Source organism: Lactuca sativa, chromosome 2, assembly GCF_002870075.4.
Source record: "Lactuca sativa cultivar Salinas chromosome 2, Lsat_Salinas_v11, whole genome shotgun sequence".
Taxonomy (NCBI): Eukaryota; Viridiplantae; Streptophyta; class Magnoliopsida; order Asterales; family Asteraceae; genus Lactuca; species Lactuca sativa.
Window position 1 is genome coordinate 122,966,094 of NC_056624.2, and position 19,415 is coordinate 122,985,508.

At 28.0% G+C, this 19,415-nt stretch overlaps 1 protein-coding gene across 1 annotated transcript; it reads left to right on the plus strand.

Annotated features, from left to right (window-relative positions):
• The first annotated feature begins 3,822 nt into the window (after positions 1-3,822).
• On the plus strand, positions 3,823-19,138 carry LOC111888068 (probable receptor-like protein kinase At2g23200). The gene is made up of 13 exons (XM_023884178.3): positions 3,823-4,852; positions 5,747-5,818; positions 5,926-6,024; positions 14,763-14,804; positions 14,897-14,977; positions 15,094-15,144; positions 15,308-15,377; positions 15,475-15,545; positions 15,963-16,034; positions 16,125-16,241; positions 16,807-16,872; positions 17,071-17,137; positions 18,853-19,138. Exons 1-13 carry the CDS (start codon positions 3,920-3,922, stop codon positions 19,053-19,055), a joined length of 1,944 nt encoding a protein of 647 aa, XP_023739946.1. The 5' UTR covers positions 3,823-3,919; the 3' UTR covers positions 19,056-19,138.
• Positions 19,139-19,415: the final 277 nt, after the last annotated feature.

Below are 19,415 nucleotides of genomic sequence, written 5' to 3' on the forward strand. Positions count from 1 at the left end.
TAACAACAACTAGAAAGGTTACCCCGCTATGCGGGAGCCAAAAAAGTTTCCAATGTTGTTTTCGAATCGAGAAATATGACAGACGTAGAAAGTGCAATAATGAAAAGCCCGGACTTTGCTCCGGACCGTTTTTTTCATGTTTTTATGAAAAAAATATAAAAGTTTTGACTCCAAGGATCAGAAGTGTGAAAACGGATAAAGAGTTAAAGATGTAGGAATTAGCAAATTTTTAGAAAATGGATCAAAGTTTAGTGGTAAATATTAAAAGATGCCTAAAAAGTGTAAAAATATTGATTGCAAGGACCAAAAGTGTCAAAATAAATAAAAAATAAGGAGCAAAGTGCAGGGATCAATTTTACCAAAAAAATGGTATGTTTACTATTCCTTTTGTTGAGACCTTTAATATATATATATATATATATATATATATATATATAATAATAATAATAATAATAATAATAATAATAATAATAATAATAATAATAATAATAATAATAATAATAATAACTAGTAAAGATTTTTAAAATATATATGTTGAAATTGTAAATCACACAAATAGGGGAGAAAATCGGCAACCCCTAAAATTGGATATCAAAAGTATACAACCAAAAGAAGGGACATTGGTGGAGAAAATCAAAAAATGTTATGGCAATTATGTTAAAGTTGGGAAAATATGGTCACAAAATTCTAAATGAGGTTTTTTGTGTTTTTATATCAAAATGTAAAAGTTTTGACTAGAATGACGAAAAGTGTCAAATTCATTAAAGATTTGTGGCAAAAACACAAAATGTAAAACTTGACTGCAAAGATAAAAGTGTCAAAGTCAGTAAAGATTTGGGGCAAAAATCTAAAGACACAAAAACTTAATCAAAACGCAAAAATATAAAAGTTTGGACTTTAGGGACGAAAGTTATCAAATTTAGAAAACATTTGTGGCAAAAACCTAAAGCCCAAAAAGTATTCTTCCTAAGCTCGTTTGAATTTAATATATATATATATATATATATATATATATATATATATATATATATATATATATATATATATATATATATATATATATATATATAGGTTCAGGTTCATTTGAGACCATTCTAATTTTGTGAGACCGTGAGACAAAATCTAAAAATAATTTTAAAATGCAAAATAAATGGAAAAATCCAAAAACTCTTTTTTTAAATATTATTTTCGGAACTTGAATTAACTAAAAAAAAATAAAATAAAACTAAAAAAAATCCCATTTTTTTTTTGAAAAATACGTGAAATATTCTAAATAGAATATTACACTGACATATTCTAAAAAATAATTTTAAAATGCAAAATAAATGGAAAAATCTAAAATTTTTTTTTTAAATATTATTTTTCGAACTTGAATTAACTAAAAAAAAAATAATTTTTTTGTTTTTGAAAAATACGTGAAATATTCTAAATAGAATACTACACTGTACATATTCTAAAAATAATTTTAAAATGCAAAATAAATGGAAAAATCAAAAAATTCTTTTTTTAAATATTATTTTCGGAACTTGAATTAACTAAAAAGAATAGAAAAAAAAAATAAATAAAAAAATAAAAAGATGCGTCTCACGGTCTCACAAAATTAAACCGTCTCATATGAACCTATATATATATATATATATATATATATATATATATATATATATATATATATATATATATATATATATATATATATATATATATATATATATATATATATATATATATATATTAAAAAAATGCCTCTTACAACTTAACGTCACAAGTGTGACGGGATTGATTGCGCATTAGTTATAACAAATTTATAGTGTATATATATATTGTTATTCAGACCCAAAACCAAAACCAAAACCATTTTAAGAAAGTCAAAAACCACCTTGTGTTTGTGTGAACCCTGTTTCTCAAGTTTTTATTAATATTAATATATCAAATTACTTTTCAAATCAATTTATGTCTATATATATGCCTCAAAGTTTATCATAATTTACTTTATACCCTTCAAGTTATATAAATCTATAAAATTACATTTTATCTTTTAATTATTGTTTTAATTTATTAGAACTTCATATAGTATGTGTTTTTCGAACATTAAAATATGCTATTTACCTAGGTAATGCAAAAGATTCAAAAAAGAATATTCAACTTTAGTTTTTGCAAATTACAATGTTGGCTCACATGTGAGGTGAATGATCGTGGCCATACTATTAGGTCGTCTGGTATGGGTATTGCGAAGCCATTCGTGGTCCAGGTGGCCACGGTGGTTTTCCGTGCACACCATCCCGTTCCTCTCGTGGTGCTGATCTGGAACCACGAGCGTGGACTCTCGTGTTGGCCACCACAATTCACCACGGACTATTTCTTCTCTCTTCCTCTCCTCTTCTCTCTTGCAGCTTACACCCACAACGACCACATTCATTTGTTGTGAGTATACCGAATTGAGAATAGAAAGAAGGTGGAAGAAGAAGATAATGATAATGAGGTGTATACACACCACGAGCCTTCTCGTGATGTGTATACATGATGGCCTTAGACATAAAATTAACAATGAAAACTCAAAAGCTCTCTTGTTTGTAATTTGGTTAATTTAGTACCATAATTAGCCACTCACCTAAAAGTTAATACTATATTAGATGATATTATTAATAACCTAACATCATAACAAAAAAGTTTTAACAATTTATTTTGTCACCTCATAACAGAATAGTTTTATAAATTTATTTTGTCACATTATTTTTGAATCATGAATTTGTCAATGGTTATGGTTACAGTATTTTGTTATACAACTATCATACCATAATTAGCCTTTCAACTAAAAGTTGACATTTGACGTAATTTTATTATTATTATTATTATTATTATTATTATTATTATTATTAAAACACAACTAAAATTAAAGAACAAGAAGTTACATTAGTGATAAAACATATCTTGATATTATTAGTTAAAACAATGTTTTTTTTTTCATTTACACCAAATATACATTGATTTTGCTTTTAGTGGCAAATCTTTGTAGTAGTAATTTAAAAGCTCAAAAGTTCTAACAGTAAAAAAAAATAACCAATCAAAATCGTAATAAAGAAGGATTATAAATTGAAACTCTTTTATTTATGTTCGCCGAATATTTAGCTTCGTAAATTACTTAATTATTTAACCACTAGTTGCGAAACCCGTATGTTATACGGGTTGGATAAAACAAAAAAATTAAATATGAAGGTTTAAACAAAAATTTATTTAATTTTGAAATTTAAAATTTAAAATTTGAATTTAAAAGGAAACATATTCAATAATATATGAGTTGTAGTATTGTAATTTAATTGTTTTTTTCAATTAAAGCAATTATTAATTTAGATGGATACTTTTATACTTTTATATTAGACGTAAATAAAAAATTTAGATGGATGTCAAGTAAGATGTAATATGGAGGTATTATGTAATCTATTTAACTTCTAATGGCTGCTTGGTAATTAGTAGAAAATGAAGACATTATTTAATAAAAACAAAAAAAAAAAATGACAGAAGTGAGATCGTGACTTATGAATGGTCAACGTAGTTGCCATATTTTTGGGTACGTTTAAAATCCCCCGGCCACCAACTAGTTTTTATATTAATCATTTTGCAAGCTGTTAACTTGTAACTTGTCATTTATCACATGCTGGTTTTTATAATACTCATATAATATTGCAAGCTGTTAATCTCTCATATATATATATATATATATATATATATATATATATATATATATATATATATATATATATATATATATATATATGAGAGAGAGAGAGAGAGAGAGAGTTGACTAAGACTTTACGTTGTATATAGAGCAAAGCAATGATAGATGTAATAATATCATCTCTTTGAGGCTCTAGAGCTTTAACTCTTTGAAAGTCCAAGTCCTATTTCCTATTTTTCATTGATCATGAAACCCACGTCTGCCCATTCCCAAACCCATTATGATCACCTTAGAATACGCCTTGCAGATATAAAAAAAGCAACTGACAACTTTTCAAAAGATCGTCATATTGGAGGAGGTGGTTTTGGTGAAGTCTATCAGGGTGAACTCATCAATCATTCACAGGGTCAAACCCTTGCTTTCAAACGATTAAATCGCAAACACGGACAAGGAACACGTGAGTTATGGAACGAGATCTACATGCTTTCTGAATACAAGCATCCGAACATCGTATCACTCTTAGGGTTTTACGAAGATGATAAGGAGGGGATTCTCGTTTACGAGTACGCATCTAGAAGTGGTCTGGACTTGTATCTCGACAAAAAAGAACTAGATTGGCGTCAACGACTTACGATATCCATTGGGGCGGCTTCTGGACTGGCGTACCTTCATAGTGGTGGCGCTGATGGTACCCTACAAAAGATAATTCATCGCGATGTTAAAAGTTCTAACATCTTACTCGACAAGGAATGGAATGCGAAGATCTCTGATTTTGGTCTCTCTAAATTTGCTCCAGCGAACAAGAACATCTCAATTATTCACACCGGCGCTGTAGGCACATTAGGGTATTGTGATCCGCTGTATGTAGAGTCTGGAAGCCTAACAAAGGAGTCAGACGTGTACTCGTTTGGGGTGGTGTTGTTTGAGGTTTTGTGTGGGAGGTTATGTATTCCTAGCAATCAAAAACAGGGTGAAATAAGATTTATTGAGTGGGTGAAAAATGCTTATGAACAACAAACTCTAAATGATGTTATTTGTCATCATCTCCTACATGAAATAACACTAGAATCAATGAAGGTATTTACAGAAATCGCTTATCAGTGTTTGAATAAAGACCGAAAAGAACGTCCATCAATGAATAAAATCGTGGAAGCACTTAAAAAGGCTCTCGACTATCAAGTAGGTCCATCTTTTCCTTTAACTCTATATTTTCATTATAACTTCTAAAATACACGAAAAACAAAGATATATATATATATATATATATATATATATATATATATATATATATATATATATATATATATATATATATATATATATATATATATATATATATATATATATATATAGTTACAAGGGCTAATATCATAAAACTAATAGGTTTTAACATGTAATTGGAAAAAACACAAAACATTTTTTCATTATTGCTAAGGTCACAATTTTTTCAAAAAAATAATCATTCTAGCCCACTTAACGAGTTTCATGGTTAAGCCTGTTATCTTTTTTTTGCAAAATCAGTCCTAACATTTGTCTGTATAGTTTGCAAAAAGTTACACCACATTGCTTTTAACATTATATTTCGCTTTTTTATATATTATCTATTTTCGTTTATATATATATATATATATATATATATATATATATATATATATATATATATATATATATATATATACTTCTTTTAAAGTATATAAAAAAATGAAAAATAAAGTTAAAAAACTTGTGGTGTAATTTTTTGCAAGCTATAGAGACCAAAATTGAACTTTAAACCCAATTTTAGGACTTATTTTGCAAAAAATAATAAATAAATATAAATAAAAATAAAAAAAAGATAACAAAGCTAACCATGAAACTTGTTAAATCGGCTAGGGTGATAATCTTGCAACAAAGTTGTGGTCATAGCAATAATAAAAAAAATATTATTGTTTTTTCCAATTACTCGTTAATAAACTTAGGAATTTTATGATATTAGTCCTAGTTACTAAACACATATTATTGTTTAATTCTTGTGAAAAATATATTTAGTATAGTTTACTTAAGCCATTATAATGAATTTTCTTTAATTTTCAGCTTTCTCCGAATAAAGCATATGACCCTGAAACCATACTTTCCCAAGGAAAGATTAATCTACCTCATATGTGTGTAAGTTTATTTTTATATTGCACAAATCTTGGTGTGCCATGAAGAAACTATTTTCACTTTGATGGAATGGCATGGTTTATAACGATTATGTTGTGTTTGCTTTTCAGAATGCTGTCCTTGCATTAGATTCTTCTATTGTTGATGTTGATCAACTTAATAATCTTTTGAAAGTATTACCTACAAGCGAAGAAAGGGATATGCTAAAGGTAATATTGACTTCATTCTTTTTTCTCTTTCTCCATCATATCCATACATAATACCACAGAGAAGTTTGAAACTTTTAACATATAACCTTAACGGATATGCATTATTCACTTAAGTTTGTACTCCCCACATTCACCCTTTCTCTTACCAAGTACCTCTTTCAGCATATCATATATGATGTTGAAAGCTAAGTATTAACCTTTTTAATATGGAACCAATATGGATTTGGTATAATGTCTCTTTTATTTTGATATTATGGAAGCCACGTTTGTTAACCTCGAAAATACCGAATATTTTTGCAAATCAGACTTCTATTAAACCTTATTTCTTAATATTCTATCATAAAACTTCTTAAAGTTAGCACATTTATCATTATCTATATTTAATGTCTATAAAATCCCGCCTTTAATTTGACATTTTTAATACATGTTATATTTTTTAAATGAATATTACTTTTAATTAATAATCGTAGTTTATGTAATATAAAGGGAAGTGATTCATACACAATAGTTTTTTTCATACACAACAATTTGTGTTTTATAGAATTGTACAATATTATATTGTAAAGCACATATTATTATGTTTGAAAAATAAATTTGTTGCGTACAAATCTATATAAACACAAGTGTACAAATTAACTGTAACAAACATACATATATATATATATATATATATATATATATATATATATATATATATATATATCAATTGATTTCTTCATTCTTAACCTTTTTTATCAATTAAACCCTCTTTATATATATATATATATATATATATATATATATATATATATATATATATATATATATATATATATATATATATATATATCAATTGATTCCCTTATTCTTAACCTTTTTTATCAATTAAACCCTCCTTTTATATATATATATCAAAAGAAATTTGTATTAATACAATGAAATTTGTATTAAACACAAGGAACAAAATGTACAAAATATATCAAAAGAATAAAAACATCTTCAATGATAGCTTTTTACAACTTTGTATAACTTTTTACCATTGGAATCCATATATTTTGGTATTGGTCATTCAAACCATTTGGCAACCTCAAATGTCTAAATTTTCTTTTAAGTTATGTATATTTTGCCAACTAAATTCAATACTTTTTCATTTTACACCTAAGATGTAAAAATCAATAAAAAAAATATTTTTTTATTTTTTTTACTATTTAACTTATTCATTTAAATATACAAAATAAAAATGGATATATTTCATAGGAGACTTTATATAAATTATGATGAAAATAGAGATACATTTGTAAATTTAACAAAAATTCTTGAAAACATTAACCATGTATTTAAGGGAATTTGTGTTAATGATTTTTTTTTATTATGTAAGAGTTAATAGAAAGCTTACATATCAAAAGTAATAAGTCCATGACTTTAAAGTTGTGGGAGTTTAACAAGTAACTGGAGTAATTATTCGAGTTTGGATATATATAAATATAAATATATATATATATATATATATATATATATATATATATATATATATATATATATATATATATATATATATATATATATATATATGATAATATGGACAACATGTAATATGTGGATGTAAGGCTAATTATAGACCAATATATGAAAAGAATGAAAAGATGAGATTTAGGGTGTATGGTATTACAATGGAAGAACATGTATAATAAAATATTAATATCCTTTAAAGGGTATTTTTGCCAATTAAGTTAGATTTAAAAAAGGAAAATCTGGAATTTAAGAGATGATTTATACTTTAATTTAAAAAGAATGAACATTTTAAAGAATAATAAAAATTATCTTAAAAAATAACATATTTTGACAGAATATATTATGATAGAATGAACATATTAAATAATATAAACATTTTTGAACCATCAATTAAAGAATACCAACGTTTTTATATGTTAAAAGAAATTCGGACATAATACAAATTCATACATGTTCTTACAATATAGTAGACTTATATATTTTAATACACGTGTACATATTCTAACACATATTCTACCAAAATGCAAAATGCAATGTGCATATTCTAACAGAATACAATAACAAAAAAGAAAAAAAAATATCTTTCTTCTAAGAATAATCATCAAATAATGTAAAAAGTATTACATCAAAAAAATAATCTTAAAAAGTATTTTTCGATGATCTTTTAAGAATGAATGAGAATTCATTTTGTGAGAGTGTCTTTCATAAAATAAAATTCTAATGCTCTTTTTATTTGCATCCATGAAGTTGCAAGTGGGAGTATCTTTTGTTACATATCTTTCTTATTCAGCAAGAATATCAAAATATCCTTCTTCTTTATATTTTTAGTTTCTTTTATATGCAGTACCTAGAAGCATGTAATGTTGATAGAATGTACCGACGTCATTTTGAATATGTATCTACACTTCAATTGAAACACAAAACAGACATGAACCATAAAACACAAAATAAATAAAATAAGTAATTTTTTTAGTTGGCAGTTTGACACATTTCATAGAGAGATGGAGAAAAAAAGTAATAATATTTGGTAAATGAATTTAAAGAGTTTGAAAAAAAGACACATAAGCTACAAGCCCAAAATGCAAAAGTATATATGAAAAATAGATACATAATAACAAATTCAACCTATAAAATACTACCTTATCCACACGATCAATGGTGTTTTTCGGAAATCCATATAATATCAAACAAAAACAATTATAAACTTAATTTGATCAAATTGAAATTTTACTAACCTCGTATCTAATTAATCCACTAAATTTACCAAATTGGCACCTTTTAGGTTTAGGAAAAAAAAGATGTTACCTCATATTATGAACTTGGTTTACGAGATTCAACATTCTACTTCTCCAAAGACACTGCACATCCTCCTTCCGTCCTTGGATTAAACTTCTTCTCTTCTACCTAAAAAATAATTTGAACCCAATCAACTTGGATCCCCATGAACAATCCAACAACAACAAAAAGTTAGAATTTATGGAAAAAATTTGCTAAACCTAGGAAGAAATTTAAACCCCAACATTTGTGGACTCTTTTGAAAATATACAAAACCCTACACAATTACAACATGCCTTTCAAGCTTTGAACCAGAAGAAAATAGAGAAAGGTCAAGTGAAACGTTAGTGTATAGAAATTTTACAGTTGTAGATGGAAAAACCAAACTAATAAGTAAAAAAACATAACAAGGCGGAGGATGGAGAAGGCAAGAGGAGCCATACGTGGTATGCTTTCCTCTTAAACTTTGTTTTTGAATGCTTGCAAAAATTTTCGAATTTAACAAATTAAAATAAAAATAAAATCCGTAGCTATCAATTTGTATTTCTGGGAATTGAAATTATAGAACAACGCAAAAGAAAAAGAGGGAAAAAGAAATACATTGCCATTCCACCAGTTCAGTTTAGTTGCTAGTGTGATCAAAGTAAAGATTTTAAATACAAAAAATAACAACAAAAACGAACTTGATTGAGATTGGTAACACCTTACAAAAGAATTAGGGTAATAGAATCCTTATTTATGAATCTCAACCAAAGAAATCATAAAATTACAAGGCTTCGCAAATCAAACAACTGGTCCAAACACCATTTCACGATTATCAAGAAAACACAAGAATCATGTTTATTGAACAAGCCCTGGAGGGTCGATTCTTGACTCTGATTTCCGATTCCAAAGTCTTTCCCTACGACGTTCATGTCATCTATGATCTTGGGTAGGTTAGGATTGATCGTCAATAAGAGATTAGAATTATAGAAAACATAGTCAATGTGTACTCTTATAGGGTGAAACTGATCCCTTAAAATAAGGGATTTTAATTGATTTTATATTTTTACCATAACTAATTATAGTAAAGATTACCATTGTACCCTTGTTTCATTAATTAATAATATATTTTTTCTTAAAATCTGATTGTTTCCTACATCCACACAAAAGATGTCCATCCATACACACACACACAAACACACACACACACACACACATATATATATATATATATATATATATATATATATATATATATAATTGTGTGTGTGTTCAACGCATGTATACTTGTTGAATAGATTTCCAACTCTCTGATATTTTAATAAATTCAACGCTTAACTTAATTACATTCATGATACAGAAACCATGGGAATTTGACAAAAACACATTGTGTTTTATGTTTTATGATCCACCATTTCTTTATCACACACATTGCAATTGTAATCTATTCCAGTGTATGATTTACACAAAATGTTGATTGACAGAAAACCAAATAACCAATTAAACATCATAGAATCAGAAACCTCGACAATTGTCTTCGAAAGTTATAGAAGATACCTTGGCAATTGCCTTTTATATTCATAAAATTAGACACCTCAAAATTAGTTTAAAATACTCGATATATTTCTTCCAAATTCGCAAAATAAATTCACATGATCATATAGGTTTCTTGGACGAAGGATTTGATGAAGGATTTGGTAGAACATATAAGAGAATCTAGACCTATCCGTGGCACATACTCATTTTTTAGAGAGAGAGAGAGAGAGAGTCTCTCTCTCTCTCTCTCTCTCTCTATATATATATATATATATATATATATATATATATATATATATATATATATATATATATATATATATATATATATATAAGGTTACAACCCTGGGGGTAAAAAAGAAAAAGAATATTGATAATTAAAAATGATAATGAAAATCAAATATTAAAAAAAGGTTATTTTTTAACATGATGTTCAAATTGATGGTAATTATTGTGATTCAAAACATAAACCGTAAGCTAATGATTTGTTTCTTGCAATTTTTTTTCCTAAAAGATGGCTTTGTTTTCTTCAAAACATAAATCATTTCATCTTTATGATTAATTAATTATCTACACGTTTTATGTATAAATATGCATAGAATATGATAATGTTTCATCTAATCCCATTTGATACATGCCCAACAAAGTTGTTAAAAAACATTGTCTAACAAATTATGAATCGAATCGTATAACTTTTACGATATTTGATTAAACATCAAAGGGCACTGATTCTTCCACATTAACTTTTTATAATTCCACTGACATTTATATCTATTGACATTTATACCCTCGTATTACTTAAGGTTATTGGAGAGAGAAAAAAAACTCCATTTTTTTGTTTAAAAATCTGTGTTACTCCCCCTTCCTCTCATACACATAGATCTCTACTCCACTGACCATTATCATTCCAATCTCTGTAAAAACATTCTTTTCCCTCATCCTCTTCATCGATAAAACAACAATAACAAGAAAAACTCTCGAATCGATCACCCCTCCCTTCACGATTTGAATATGTTCTGGGTTTATTTTAACCCACGGAAAACCCAGATTAATTTTCTTCAAACTCCAAAGTAGTAGGCCAACTATGTTACAGGTCATCAATTCGTGTTAACGAGTAGTATGTATATATGTTTCTTATTCCTTTGTATTGTACACTTCTTTAATCAATGAAGATAAAAATTCTCTCTTTTAATCAGCTCATATCAATTTGACATGGTATCAGATTAATTGTTCATCTTTTTCTTCTTTCAAATTCTTACTTTGTTTTCTGCAATTATACCTCAATCTATGAGTTCTCATCCCTCATCTAGTAATTCTTCTCAAATTATTGATAATTCGAGTCCTTATCATCTGGGATCTGGAGATAATTCTTCTCAAATTACAGAAATGGTTTAGAGAGAGAGAGAGTCGAAGAGGACGTTGTTTGGTAAAAAGGATATCTTATAAAACTTAAAATAGGTTATAAAGGTATAATTGTCAATAAATTTAAATATCAGTGGATGCATCAAAAAATCTCAGTGGAAAAATCAGCACCCAAAATCAAAATATCAAAAACATTTGAAATTTTGTTACTTTTGCAAAATAAACGTTTTTATCATAAACTGAAAAAAATTATATAAGTAAATTAAAGTTAATTCGATATATACCAATAATATATACAAAGACAAAAAGTAAAATCTACAAAGACAACATCAAATGGCAATGCAAGTGCACCAAGGCTTTTAAGATTTTCAAATGTTAGGGAAGACATTGAATATCGTATTACATATTGGAACTTTCTTTTTGAGGTCAGTGATTCATTCTTCTTCCCCAATCAACAATTTCATGAACACATTCTTCCTCAAGAGTTTCTTTCAATCCAAAAGTTAAATTATCATGGCTTAAATACTCACCTGTGATCAATTAGCCACCCATTAAGTTTCTGAGATGGATTGTAAAGGCATACAAGTTATAACCGGTTATTAAATGGGTTATCAATTACGCCCTTATTAAACATTCAATTTTCAATCAGGACCTGATCCAAACAGAGCCTTTAAACCTTACATAGATACCTCTTGTTAATACAACAATAAATCATACAGTTCTACCAAGTATCTATTAATCACTCTAGCTTCTTTATATGCTTGAGTGAAAAGTTTTTCATAAAAAGTATTCTTTGCAGACGATTTCTTCAATAAGATATATATTTGAATAACTTTAGTTTAGATCGATAGAAATAAAAACCCTCATTTTTCTATGGAATATGTTCTTACTATTTTCTTGATGTATCACCCCTAAACAAATAAAACACTTTTATCACTAATATTACGCCCCTAAACACCTGGTAAATGTGAAATCATATAAATATAGATCACAAACATTACATGAGCGTTAAAGCTCAATAATCAAGGTCAATAATGGTAGCCTCTGTATCACATCCCATAGACGATTTGTCTCTGTCTCATCCATTTAAACATGTATGTACTTGGTTGTGATTGTATTAATCTTGAATGAATTTCTTCATAGACATGTTATAATGCATGATAAATTCAAGCCTTTCAATTTGAATCCCTTCTTCTCAAACCTAGAAATATATCTCCTACCTGTAACAAACCTAAGAGGTAAAAAATTTAAATTTCAAAAGCACTGCATTGTAAATGAAACTACCTGGTGGTGATGAATCTAGTGACGAAGAACTTATTTTCTTCCATGTTTTCCAAATACAATCAAATACATATGCATCATAGTCCATCAAATGAATGGAATTGGTTATCCATGGGGAGAAGATATTATGTGTTGGTGGATGAAGAAACGGATGAAAAGTGATAAAATAGGCGTAATTATACCTCTTATGTTTGATGGTGACAATAGGAGAATTCAAAACTAGTGATTTGGCCATCATTTTCGGATTTTGTAATTCTGCCGATTTAGTATCGAGTCCGCACTACAAGCCTCACAACTCACAACCCCTCGATTTTCTATTAAAAATGAAACGATGAAAAGAGAGAACATTGTGTATGTATGTGGAGTAAGTGACTCTGGTCTCTAGTTAAGATTTCTACCCTTAGAAAGGAGGGGCGGTGGGGTGTTGTCGGAGGTCATTCAGACAATTAAAAAGACATGACAGAATAATTTTGCAGATTGTTGAAGAAGTAACGCAGTAGGATTAAACCCTATAGATTGCGAGTTTTAAAGTTTGAATCAGTATAGGTGGTGATTAGGTTTCCAAGAGGGAGAATAGATATTGCATATTTGAAACTTTGAATCAGTGTAGATGGTTATTTGGTTTCCATAACGGAGAAGATGAAATTAAAGGAGAATGATTCGATGAATAGATAGAATGAGAAGTAACGTAAAACCAGAATTGAAGGGTAAATCATCACAAAGGCATTTTCGGAAATCAACATTGAAATAATGGGGCAGCAGGAGAAGCCATGTGGCAACTTTGCACTGTTTTATTAGGATATATATATATATATATATATATATATATATATATATATATATATATATATATATATATATATATATATATATATATATATATATATATATATATATATATATATATATATACAGAGAGAGAGAGGGAGAGGGAGAGCAAGAGGCAGACACACACTGAGGAAGAAGTATGTGGCACCTATATACTCTCACATACATAATAAACTATCGAATTGCATCGGTTACAAGATAAGTGAAGAGAGATTTGTGAGGGAAAAAGAAGCTATATATGAATCGTTCATAAGCTTTTTTGCCCTCTAATAGGCACATTTAATGCACTACCACACATTTTTAATGTGGAATTGTCTCATAAATATTCCATTGAGAGACTTCCCAAGCAACTCCTTACTAACATAATAAATAGAGAAATTAAATATTCCTCTTCTTTTTTTTTTTTTACCTACCACACACACTTAATATTATTACACTTATTTAATTAATTTAATAAATTTTTATTACATTTATCATCATCTAAAATTGGTACGAGGATAGGTAGGAAGAATAAGTAGGAGAATATTTAATTTCTCTAATAAATAAGGTTTATTATATATATATATATATATATATATATATATATATATATATATATATATATATATTACCAATACTTAATGGTACTTCTATATATGTTGAAACATTAAGAGATTGCCTCTTAATCATTGTATTGAGAGGCTTACTAAACAACCCCTTGAGAGTCTAACGTCTGCTATATATGTTGCCAATAGTTAGGAGGTATTTGATAGTTGTTGATTTTGTCAAATCTAATTGAGTTAAGGCATGTCTTGAATTTGACCGAGTAAGAGTCACATTAGAAGTTCCATGACTGAGACACTAAGACTAAGTCATAGGTTTCTAAATGTGGTATCGAATAGTTTGAATCTAACTGAATTAGACTCGTCATTCAGACCCAATTTCTTTCTACACCTAATAAAAGGAATATCAAAAAACTCCTTAATCAAAATTTTATATTTTAGGGCTACACGGGAGACAAGAAAATGGTTGGAGAGCGTGGTCAGGTATTGTTAGTCATAGTTTGAAATTAGTATTGATTATTTATCAAAGAATTAAACTTATTTCATAAGGGATTATATGATACTTTGTCTTTTAGTTCATCCTGGAGTGTATGAAGATCCCAAGGATAGAGGCGAAACTACAACTGCTTAAACTAAGAATTTCTTTTACTAATCAGGTAAAGATTCTTAAAAAAAATTATAATATGAAAAAAGTTTTAAAGATTTATGGGAAAAAATTTGACAAAGATTACTTGTCTGGCTAATTTATTTCCTTCACTTCCTATTATTGCAGATTAATGAAATTACAGGAAACCTGAAAATAATTAAAGAGGCTACTAAAGAGGTAACTTGTATCTTGGATTCAACAAGATATTTATACTATAACGAGACATGCACCAGTCGGCTTGCTTTTCTCTAGCTTGTTGCTAGAGTTGCTTTAATGAAATTCTTTGTTGTTAAAATGTTGTATATATTACAAATTTTTAATTTTCACTTACATAATTTAGATACGGGAATCAATAAAGCTGGCTAGCATAATGAAGGAATATGATCAGATATTACAACGGAATCAAAGAGGTACTATAGGATTGAATCGTTGCAAAAATATAATATATGTATTATATTTCGTTTCAATGTTTCATACGATTCATGAAATATATCATCTACATTGCAGGACACTTTGGTGGACTTTGGCTTAACAATATTCGGAAACCGAAGGAGACAGAGATGTTTCTTTTATACAAGGTAAAAGTCTCTTTGACATTTAGTAATTACTCACACTATCTATGAATTAATTAAAGTTGGTGTTAAATGAACCCTACCGAAGAAACATATGTGTGTGTGGGTCCCATCGTGTGTCTTTTTTTTTTTTTTTTTTTTAGTTTAAGGCACACCTAGATAATTAATTACAACAATGTTAAATGATGACATCGACTTTCATTGTATGCTTGAGTTGGGACCAAGAGACTCTAATATGCTATACTCATGTAAACCATGTTCAATTTGGTTGAAATAAGCAAGAGAGGGAGAACCAATAGGAGGCAATCGAAGAACATAAAAATGCATTTGCAAAAAAAATTAGTATATTTCATGTCACTTTAATTTGTCATGCTATTATTTTGGATACTTAAATAATTCTATCGTCGCTGGCATATTATATAGGAGGGTGACGAGAAGAATGCAGCTTGGTTTGATTTTGACAAGGATCTGGTTAACTTAGATGCTGCCTCTAAGGTAAATCATATACCTTAATAATGATAGAACTTCAGTTGCTAGTAACTATGGAGATGCCTAATGTTGACTTATCTTGTTTATTAATATAAGATAAAAATTCAAGATCTGCGTGAGTCCAAGTCTACCATAGCCAAAGAAGTTAAGATGGCTCAACAAGAACTCAATTCTTCCTACAGTGATGGTGGTGTATCTCCTGAATTCCATGAGGTATGTCCATATTTACGATTTTTTAGATGAAAAATATACTAAAATAATACAAAAATACCAGCCTCCAAAGACTGGATAATCATATACTATTTTTATCATTAATTTATGCAATATATATTTTTACATATAAGTTATTAAAAAAAAAGCAAGAGAAATTCTGTAATTTAGCATTATTTTAATTTTATTTCATGTCAACCAAACACTAAACAGAATATAGAATTGGATTCTAAGTCTATTTCCTTTCAACCGATATATAATATGGAATTAAATTACAGTTCCAAACATATTTTAATTCTTTGACGGATTCCAGTTCATTTATACAGATTCTACGAACCACGTAACAGTTTAGTTTTAAAAAAGATTTGAGATAAAAGCACTCGATAGTTTTACCAATCCAAATAGTAGTTTGCAGGGCATTGCATTGGTCCAATGTTTTCCCCATGTTAGACAAGTTGAGATGCATAGGGTTTACATTGGTTGTAATTTTTTGTTTGTTTGACGAAGATGTTATATTTTCAAAAATAATATATGTCCATGTCCTAATGTATCTCTTTGTCATCTCCAGGCCTTGAAGACCTTTCTTTATGATGCCGAACAACACCCATCTCTTACCTACTTCTTTGATAGTGTGGTAAGTCTTTATTAACTCCTTTAATTATTATATATATTGGTTCAACACCCATGGCTAATAATATTTACAAAAAATATGTCGTCGTTACTAATAATAGCGGTGATCGCCGCTATTACTCATGTTGTCAGTATTCAGTAATACCAGTATCTCTTGTAGTGAGATTTTACTGATCATAACGCATATAAATATGTTTTGCAGGACCAAGATACAAAATTACTTGTGGAATATTTTAAGGGGGATCCCAAAGATCAGTCATTCACAGAAGGTTAGTTGTAGTTGTGATTTCTTAATTCTCACTTGATGAAGAGTTTTTATTAGAGGGGTGGGTGTGGGCAACGCCCACACGAGTTACAAGGCAAAAAAACAAAAAAACGTCGTTACCATATGTGAGGGTGGGGCGGTGTTCACTGGCGTTATCACACGTTATGAGACATAATAACGGGAGTGGGGTGTTGCCCACTCCGAATAGTCTTATTGTATATAGAATATGTGTGTAACCATATAATACGCCGGTTTTTAAACAGTTTTAAAAATAATTCAAAAAAACATTAATTTGAAAAATGTGCATACGATCATTTTTTTAAAACAAATTACCAAATTAAACGCTTAATGAGTACATAAATGATTAGAATTTTTTTTAACAGCGAATTTAAGAATACTATTTTTTTAGGTTATCACCAATCTTTAAGTGTTCCATGGATTTTATATATATATATATATATATATATATATATATATATATATATATATATATATATATATATATATATATATATATAATCCATGGAACACTTAAAGATAACCTAAAAAGTATTTCCAATTTCGCTGGTAAAAAAAAATTCTAATATATATATATATATATATATATATATATATATATATATATATATATATATATATATATATTAGATTTTTAAACAGAAATTATCAAATTAAACTCATAACGAGTGTAATAATGATTAGATTTTTTTTTTGAAAAACGAAATTGTGAATATGATTTTCTGGCTAGATGGAGACTTATCTTTATAAATATAGGGCTAGGTGGCCGCCTAAGGTGAGCCTAAGCGAAGGCGGACATCAACTAGCTATTATTTTATTAGGCGGTCAAATTAGTCACCGACGGTTAACATCGGACTAGACGGGCCTAGGTGGAGCTAGGCGGTCATAGACGACCAAACTTTTCCTTTTTTTGAAATTACCCTATAATTTTTTAAATTTTCAAAATTTAAATGTTAAATGTTTTAAATATCAAATAATACTCCAAAATTTTTAAAATTTCAAATTTTAAATTACGAAATGTTTATTTCTTAAAATATAATAATATTTAAATAAATTGTATACACCATATTAAAATAAGTAAATAATCATAAAATTTTGCTATATTTATTAATTTTGTTTGGAAGTAAATAATATTTAATATTTTTGAAATTTTTTTTTAATATAATTAACCGTCTCCACCTGGATGACGATTAATCCCCTCATAGACCGATTAGACGCTTAACCCTAATGGACTGTCTGACTTCCGTTTAACGACTTTTACAACCTTGATATATATATATATATATATATATATATATATATATATATATATATATATATATATATATATATATATATATATATATATATATAGAGAGAGAGAGAGAGAGAGAGAGAGAGAGAGAGAGAAAGAGAATACATGCTCTAAATGTATATGTTGTGTATCTTTATATTTGTATTTATCTCTTCCATATTTCCTCCTCAAAGTACCTATCTTTTCTTTTTTGTGATTGTTACCAAAACTCCTCAAAGAAAAGAAAATTTTGAACGTAATTTGCCATGTACTTGATGTCAAAAAAAGTTATACTATTTGATTTAGTTTTTTCCACTCTAATGTTCCAGGTTTTCAAATAAATCTTTAGAATTAATTTTGTTGGCTAGTACTATCTTTATAGATATGTAATTTTTTGTTGTGTGTTTTTTTTTCTTGCTTTTTTGTAGTATTAGGTTTCATGGGAGTGTTTATTCAGTTGTTCAAGTCGCAACATGATGCTGTGGAGAAAGAGAAGCGTGAAAGACAAAAGGAGGCTGAACGTATTAGAAGAGAGGAGGAATTTGCTGCAGAACCTATCACCTTAAAGGTGTTTGTGTTGTTGACTGTAGCAGTAGTAAAGACATTTGATTGTTTTTTCAAACCATTGTAAATATCCATGTTTCATAATCATTTTCCCTTGCTTCTTCATTAAGCAACAATTAATATATACATATACATATGAGCTTTTGAGCCAATCTAATGGACTAAATACAATACATATTTAGATACACAATATACATTAATAACCTCCACAGTTCAAGCTCAAACTGTTTCTAAAGTCCATGAATAGAGAAATACGATGCCCTTTGCTAAAAATATCTACATGCCGAAGAGTAGAAGGGATATACAGGACACGAACTTGACCGGTCGCAAATTTATCGCGAACGAAATGAATATCAATTTAATGTGTTATTTCATTTGTTGTTGAATGGATTGGCGGCGAGATAAATGACACTCACATTATCGCAAT

Coding starts and splice junctions, on each gene's coding strand:
- LOC111888068 (XM_023884178.3), top strand. CDS start 3,920: ATGAAACCCACGTCTGCCCATTCCCAAACCCATTATGATCACCTTAGA. Junction 6,025..14,762: donor AAGAAAGGGATATGCTAAAG/GTAATATTGACT, acceptor TTTATATTTTAG/GGCTACACGGGAGACAAGAA. Junction 14,805..14,896: donor TGGTTGGAGAGCGTGGTCAG/GTATTGTTAGTC, acceptor TTTGTCTTTTAG/TTCATCCTGGAGTGTATGAA.